This window comes from Panthera uncia, chromosome A2 (genome assembly GCF_023721935.1).
Source record: "Panthera uncia isolate 11264 chromosome A2, Puncia_PCG_1.0, whole genome shotgun sequence".
Lineage (NCBI taxonomy): Eukaryota > Metazoa > Chordata > Mammalia > Carnivora > Felidae > Panthera > Panthera uncia.
In genome coordinates this window covers 101,036,654-101,044,905 of record NC_064816.1, presented here as the reverse complement: position 1 = coordinate 101,044,905, position 8,252 = coordinate 101,036,654, and the positions used below count along the sequence as shown (strand labels likewise).

Sequence of the window (8,252 nt, the reverse complement as noted above, 5' to 3'; positions counted from 1 at the left end):
GTTTTCTTTGCAGTTGTGAGTACACCTGGTAATTTTTCTCTTAGTCTCTCATTCCCCCCTTTCTTTGGTGCCTTAAGAGCCAATCTTGGATCTTATGTGTCTGACTCAAATGTTTCAGTAATGATAGGTTGGTATTGGGTCCTAAGGACCATCAGTTGGATCATGTTAACTCGGTCTTTGATAAAGGCAACTAGTTTATTAATAATATAAGGCCCGAAGGTGAGGAGGAGAAGGAGGAGTATAAGGGGCCCCGCTAGAGCAAAAAGCAGGGTAGCTAGTCATGGGGACTGATTGAACCAAGACTCAAACCAGCCTTGTTGTTGTTCTTGTTCATGCCTCCGTTTGGCCAGGCCTTCTCTAACTTTAGCCATGGACTCTCGGACTACTCCGGTGTGGTCAGCATAAAAACAACATTCTTCTCTTAAGGCTGCACATAAACCTCCCTGTTGGAGGAAGACTAGATCTAGCCCCCTTCGGTTCTGTAGGACTACTTCAGAAAGGGAGGTCAGAGATTTTTCGAGGTGCGAGATTGAGTCCTCAAGTCTGGCTATATCCTCATCAATGGCTGCCCTTAGGCTATTGAACCCTCGGTGCTGGATGGCTAGTGATGAGATCCCTGTTCCTGCCCCTATGGTACTGAGGCCAAATAAGGTGGCCAAGGTAATGGCCGTAAAGGGTTCACGTTTTGTTCTTATTGACTCTCTTGCTTTTGTCCCTTCTGTCCACAGATCATATACAACATTTTCTCGGTGGTAAATAACCTTTGGAACTATTAATACCATGATACAATATTCAGGTGACAAATTAAAAACATCTCTGCTAACACATGGGGTGAGCCCTGTCTTAGAACAAATCCACCAACTGTCAGGAGCTGGAATTATCCATTTAGATTCATCCATAGAGTAATTAGTCGGGGCACAGAGCTGGATATGGCTAGAGGGGACCTTCCCTATACAAGTCCCATTGCCAGTGACTGCTTGCAGTGTGAGGCCGGGGCCCTTTCAATTCCACTTGCAAGCTGCTGGTGACTCTTCTCCTGACTGTGAAAAAGGGGCAGCTAGACCTATGGCTTCGTAGAAGGGGGGTTTTATGTCATAACATAGCCAGCAGGCCCTTGTTGCCTCAGGGTCCGAACGGCTTAAGGCCTCATACGCTGCTGTTAGCAATTTCCATAGGGAGTCTATGCCTTCTGGGTTCTGATTTTCTTGGACAGCTTGTGCTTTTACTCCTGGGGTAAGGATGGGGGTCCTGCTGGAGGGAATAGAGGGGATCTGCCTGGGGATAGGCTCGTCTCTTTTTTTTTTTTTTTCTTTTTTCTAATACCTGATTTGGCCCCACCGGTTGTACAAGAGGGGAGACTTTTAATTTTATTTGAATGGCAATCCCATAGAGGGGATATTGATATAAGTAGAGTTGCCAAGTGAGTCCTGAGACTCACTGCCTGTCCTTTTTCCCCTCCTCTGTAAATCTTACACGAATAAGGTTACAGTTTTCCTCATACCTGGTGCGGGTACATGGTTGGACATAGGACATTTCAATAAATTGGGGTTTTACTTCCCACTTCCATTCCCCATCATTGGAGGTGACACAACTCCAGGCTGCGCAATAGAGGGTTTCAAACCCTCCATATGTGCGCCTCATCGTCCCCGTCCTAAATCCCGGACATGCATAAAATCCATTTCTATTTACTGATACCCTCCTTTGCAGTTGCTTCCATTTACCTCCTTCCATTTCATCTAATGGACTAATTTTTTCTAAATTAAAATATAAATCTGGCCACCAGGTATTTAATGGGGCAGTTCCTAGGGTTTTGTTGTAGACTTCATGAGTCTCTAAATTAGTAATTTCCCATGTCAAATTATAGGGGTTGTGGGGGTTTGGATTTACAGACAGAATTTGCAGAACAATCAAGAGGAGGGCAAGTACCATAGTTACGGCTCAGTCCGTTGGCGGCGTAGGGTCAATTTTAAAGGATTGTCCTTAGTCCGATCAACAGTCCAGGTTGTCTTTGAAGGTCCGATGAGGTCTGAGAATGGGTCCACTGGTTTGGCGTGGGCGAAATGGATCCAGGTGGCGATTCTGTCTACTTTGATGGCAGTAGGAGTTGTCAGGATGACCTGGAAGGGTCCTTTCCACCTGGGCTCCAGAGTTCCCTGCCGATGACGTTTGATGAGGACCCAATCCCCTGGCCGGAATTGATGTGGAATAGGCGGGGGTCCAGTCTCATAGAGTTCCTTTAATTTGGGCCATACATCTTCATGGACCCTCTGCAAGGCTTGTAGGGAGAACAAGAATTCAAGACTATTATCGTTCTCAGCTTTGACAAGGTTATCTTTTAGGTTAGGGATGATGGGGGGTGGTCTACCATGTATTATTTCATAGGGTGTGAGTCCCAGTTTGTATGGGGAATTACGCACCCTGAACAGAGCGTAGGGGAGAAGGACCACCCAATTAGCGCCAGTCTCCATGGTCAATTTCGTTAGGGTCTCCTTTAATGTTCTGTTCATTCTCTCTACCTGTCCTGAGCTTTGGGGTCGGTATGCACAATGTAATTTCCAATCAGCCCCAAGTATGGAAGCCAGTCCTGACTTACCTTAGAGATGAATGCAGGTCCATTGTCTGACCCTATCGTTACTGGAAAACCATACCTGGGCAGGATTTCTTCTAGGATCTTTTTGGCTACAATCTGCGCCGTTTCATTCTTGATTGGAAAGGCTTCAGTCCATCCTGAAAAGGTATCTACAAAAACTAGCAAATACTTATATCCATATTTTCCTGGTTTTACTTCAGTGAAATCTACTTCCCAATAGGTCCCCGGTCTGCTCCCTCTTTGTCTTACCCTTGTTGTCTGAGGATTGATACTCGCATTGTTGAGTTGGCACACTGTACATTTAGTGACTACTTGATCGACCTCATCAGAGACATTTCTGATTTTTAGTCCAGTCTGTCTCAGTAAGTCCAACATTCGCCGGGAACCTAAGTGGGTGCTGCGATGGATCCGCTCTAGAACTTCCCATCCTAGTTTATCTGGGAGTATAATGCTGCTTTTGGAGTCTCTCCACCAGCCATCTTTGATTCGGGTCATAGGAAGTTTACTCATCCATTGAATGTCGCTTTCTGAATACTCAGGGCTGGGGGGAAATTCCCGGGGTCCGGGGTCTGGCAGCTGTAGGGTCAGCAATTGCACTGGGGGCCGAGCTATGTTTTTTTGCAGTCTGATCGGCCAAATTGTTGCCCCGGGAAACTGGGTCGGTTGTCTTCTGGTGTCCTGGGCAATGCACAATAGCTAGCTTTTTGGGTTCCCATAAGGCTGCTAGCAGGGCTAGAATCTCTTCTTTATTTTTGATGTCTTTCCCTTCAGCTGTGAGGAGCCCCCGTTCTCTGTATATCGCCCCATGTACATGAGCAGTGGCAAAGGCATATCAGCTGTGAGTGTACACGGTTATCTTGCGGTCTCTCCCTAATTTTAGGGCCTGGGTTAAGGCTATTAGTTCAGCCTTCTGGGCCGAGGTTCCGGGGGGTAGGGCTTCTGCCCAAATCACCTCGGTTTCTGAAGTTACGGCCGCCCCCGCATACCTTTGTCCTTGGTGAACGAAGCTGCTTCCGTCGGTAAACCAGATGGCGTCCGCATCCGATAATGGTTGGTCCTGCAAGTCCTCCCGGACCTCATAAACTTGAGCCAGTATGTCGGTGCAGTCATGAAGTGGGGTTCCCATGTCTGGGTCTGGCAGCAGTGATGCTGGGTTCAGGGCCATTGTGGGGGGTGAAGATGACCCTGAGGGGGTTCAACAGCAGTCCCTGGTAATGAGTGAGTCGGGCATTGCTCAGCCATCGGTCAGGCGGCTGCTTGAGGATGCCCTCCATGGCATGCGGGGTGGTGACTTGTAGCTCTTGGCCCATGGTCAGCTTATCAGCGTCCTTTACCATTAGGGCAGTGGCTGCAATCATCCGGAGACAGGGTGGCCATCCGGCGGCCACTGGACCTAGCTTTTTAGACAGAAAGGCTACTGGCCTGCGCCAAGGGCCCAAATGCTGGGTTAGCACCGCCTTGGCTATGCCCCGGTTCTCATCTACATATAGGTGGAAGGGTTTGGAAACATCGGGGAGTCCCAGGGCAGGTGCTGATAGCAGAGCAGTTTTAATTTGTTGGAAGGCCTGTTCAGCTTCTTCCGTCCAACTAAAGGGCTGTTGATCTTTTGTTGCCTGGTATAAAGGTTTTGCTAATTCAGCAAACCCTGGTATCCATAGTCTGCAGAACCCAGCCGACCCTAGGAATTCCCTCACCTGTCGTGGTGTCTGCGGTCTGGGAATACGAAGGACAGTCTCCTTCCAGGCATCTGTTAGCCAGCGTTGCTCCCCTCTCAGTAAGTAACCCAGGTAAGTTACCTCTGACTTGCAGATCTGAGCCTTCTTTGCTGAGGCGCGGTAGCCTAAGGTTCCCAGAGTTCGCAGGAGACCTTCGGTTCCCTGGATGCAGGCTTCGGGTGTCTCGGCAGCTATTAAGAGATCATCAACATACTGTAGGAGAGTTATATTAGGGTGTTGTTGTCTGTACTCACTTAAATCTTCGTGTAGAGCCTCGTCGAACAGGGTCGGAGAGTTCTTGAATCTTTGTGGCAGTCTGGTCCAAGTGAGCTGGCCATTTATGCCCCTGTCTGGATCTGTCCACTCGAATGCAAATAGCTCTTGACTTTTAGGCGCTAGTGGTAGGCTGAAAAAAGCATCTTTTAGATCCAGAACAGTATACCATTGTTTTTCTGGGCTGAGGGCGCTCAGGAGAGTATAAGGGTTAGGAACGGTTGGATGTATGTCCATCACCTGCTTATTGACTTCTCTCAGGTCCTGCACTGGTCTGTATTCCCCGCTTTTGGGTTTGTGCACGGGCAGCAGGGGGGTATTCCATGCTGAGTGGCAGGTGCGTAGGACCCCGAAGTCAAGGAGGCGGCGGATGTGCGGTGTGATGCCATTTTTGGCTTCCACGGGCATAGGGTATTGGCGCACGCGGACGGGGTCCGTCCCGGGCTTGACCTCTATAAATAGGGCTGGGCGATGTTTTGCTAACCCCATACCACCCGTTTCTGCCCACGCGTCTGGGAAGAGTTGAAGCCAGGGCTCGATGCCCTGATCCAGAGGAGTGGGTTCCTGATGGAGCCTATATTCATCTTCTAGTTTCACAGTGAGTACAGATATGGGTTGGTTGTGGAAGTCAGTCACTGTGGGTCCCCTGGTTGGAAATGAATTTGGGCCCCTATTTTGGTAAGCAAATCCCTCCCCAACAGGGGGCAGGGGCTGTCGGGAATGACCAGAAAGGAGTAGATTACCTTCCCAGTTCCTAAGTCCACAGTCCTCTGAGTTGTCCAGGGGTACTTCTTTATTCTGGTGGCCCCTTGTACCCAGGATGATTTTTCAGATACTTTTCCATGGGGCTTGACCAGAACTGAGTGCTGTGCCCCGGTATCAACTAGGAACTGGACCGGGGTCCCCTCCACTTGCAACGTTACCCTAGGTTCGGGGAGGGGATCCGAACTCCGTCCTCCCTATTATGTATCTTGGGTAAACAGTATGGGGGCTATTTTAGGCTGCCATTGCCCTTGGCTGGGGCGGGGTTGTTTCTTCTTGGGGCATTCTCGTATCCAATGGCCTTTTTCTTTACAATAGGCGCATTGATCTTTATCTAAGTGCCGCCTGGGAGGGCGTGTTGTTTGAGTGCCTTCTGGGGGTGGCTGTTCTTTCTGGACTATAGCGGCCAGGACTTTAGTCATTTTCTCTGTGGCCTTGATCTGTCTCTCTTCTGGGGCGTCCCTGTTGTTGTAGACCCATTGTGCTATACGGAGCAGATCCTGGATCTGTTTACCTTCTAAATCCTCTAGCCTTTGGAGTTTTTTTCTTAATGTCAGGAGCTGTTTGATTTACAAAGGACATAACGACAGCAGCCTGGTTCTCAGGGACTTCTGGATCCATGGGGGTAAACTGCCTAAAGGCTTCCATTAATCTAAGTAAGCAGCTGGACTCTGCCTTTCCCTGTACGACCGAATATACCTTAGCCAAATTGGTGGGCTTGCGAGCTGCAGCCCGGAGACCCGCCATCAGAGTCTGGCGATAAATGAGTAGCCTTCCCCTACTTTCTGCCGTGTTGTAGTCCCATTCGTCCTGTGGAGGTCTGGTTAGGGGGAAAGCCGCATTAATGAGGTCAGGGTTAGATGTCGGCCAACCGTCGTCTCCGGGAACCAGCTTTCTTGCTTCTAATTGGATCCTCTCTCGCTCCTCTGTAGTGAACAGGATGCGGAGGAGCTGCTGACGGTCGTCCCAGGTGGGCTGGTGGGTGAACATGACACTGTCTAAAAGAGCTATTAGGTCTTTAGGGTTATCAGAGAATCGAGCGTTCTGTGTTTTCCAGTTGTAAAGGTCACTGGTGGAAAAGGGCCAATACTGGAGTCGGGGGTTGCCTGTTTCATCGGGGGGTCCTATTTCCCGCAGGGGTAGGGCCACAGTGGAGTCAGGGAGGCGAGGGTTTGGCTCACGCTGGGTGCGCCCGCGGGTTCGGCTGGCTGGCCCCTCGCGGTTGGTTTCGTTTTCAATGGGGCCCGGTGCGGCTGCTGCCTCCCGTCCTCCTGGTTCCGGAGCAGCTGCCGCTTCCCATCCTCCCAGTTCCCCTGGGGGGGGGGGGGGGGGCGGGCAACTGGGGGGACGGCTGCTGCAGGCAGGGCCTGGGGTACGAGGGGAGGGGGATGATAGGGTGGAGGGTCCAGGGATAGCAGGTCCTGACTATCGGGCAATGTGGGATACAAGGGCGTGGCTGGCGTCCTTGATTTTGGGGGATCTGCAGGCCGCGTGGCAAGGACCTTACACGTTCCCGAGGATAGGAAGGGGGCCAACCAAGGGGGTGGATTTTCCACTAAATTCCGCCATACAAGAATGTAGGGAATCTGATCCGGGTGTCCCTTGTGACCTGATAGTAGAAAAATCTTTGATTTCACCTTAGCAATTATAGGGAGGCAGAAAGTTCCTTCGGTTGGCCATCCAACGCCGAAGGTTGGCCATTTGGAGCGGCAGAGGGCTATTAATTTTCCCTGCAGGATGTCTAAACTTAAATTCTGTCCTCTGGTTCTAACATCCCTGAAGTTAGCAACGAGGAGAGAAAGAGGAGTGCTTTGAGATTGGCCCATCTGTATCCTGGAGGTGGAGGAAAGGATTAAAAGGAGAAACAGTAAAGTTATGAGGATTTCTGGCTGGGCCAGGCCAGGTTACCTGTGAAAGAGAAGGAGTTTAACACTTAAAGGTTATAGAATAGAGAACACAACACTTAGATCGCTAGCACGTTTCGGGTGTCTGCCACCCGAACAGAAAAATTCTGATGGGCCCAAAAAGGTGCCCCAGACGGGTGCCAGTGGACGTCTCCTACTGGACCCGATCGGCTGCCCTATAGCGCGTCCGCCAGGGCTGTGTCAGTCACCGATACAGATCCCGCGTGGGAGAGCCAGAAACGAACAAACAGAAATGGACAGAGCCGGCTCACTTACCGATCGGTCTCAGGGACGACCTGTTGACTTGGGGTCTGGTGGGTTTGGGGGGATCCTGGACGAGCCCCCAAATGATATGCCCCGATTCGAGAGACCCCCCGAAAACAATCCACCAGAGTCCAGAGTCAAAGCCAAGCGGCAAGAGTCATTTATTGCAGGCTCGAACCCGGTCCTGCAGGTTCGAACCCAGTCCTCCGAGCACTGGTTGCCGGTGACGCTGAGGCCCCGAGCGAGGATCTTACAGCTTCTTTTATAGACAGGCACAAACAAGTTAGGGATTTTTTGCAGTTACAGAGCTGTTATTGGTTGACATTTAAATTTGAACACTCGGGGCGCCTGGGTGGCGCAGTCGGTTAAGCATCTGACTTCAGCCAGGTCACGATCTCGCGGTCCGTGAGTTCAAGCCCCGCGTCAGGCTCTGGGCTGATGGCTCGGAGCCTGGAGCCTGTTTCAGATTCTGTGTCTCCCTCTCTCTCTGCCCCTCCCCCGTTCGTGCTCTGTCTCTCTCTGTCCCAAAAATAAATTAAAAACGTTGAAAAAAAAATTAAAAAAATAATAATAAATTTGAACACTCAGCAGAACTTGATTGGTTCTTGCCTTTTTTTCAAACCACTCAGCAGAACTTGATTGGTTCCCGCCTTTAGGTCAGACCACAACCGGGCACGCCCTGGCTGGTTCTGGGAACAGCGGGGGGGGGGGGGGGGGGGGGGGGGGGGGGGGGGGGGGGGGGGG

The 8,252-nt window shown here is 50.7% G+C and overlaps 1 protein-coding gene across 1 annotated transcript; it reads right to left on the bottom strand.

Moving 5' to 3' along the window:
* Nucleotides 1–1,287: 1,287 nt before the first annotated feature.
* On the bottom strand, nucleotides 1,288–7,503 carry LOC125930429 (uncharacterized). Its single transcript, XM_049642279.1, is given in 7 exon segments — nucleotides 1,288–2,587; nucleotides 2,590–3,145; nucleotides 3,147–3,761; nucleotides 3,763–5,211; nucleotides 5,214–5,888; nucleotides 5,890–6,611; nucleotides 6,674–7,503. Coding segments are annotated over 7 exon segments (5,166 nt in total). The 5' UTR covers nucleotides 7,167–7,503; the 3' UTR covers nucleotides 1,288–1,931.
* Between the last annotated feature and the right edge of the window lie 749 nt (nucleotides 7,504–8,252).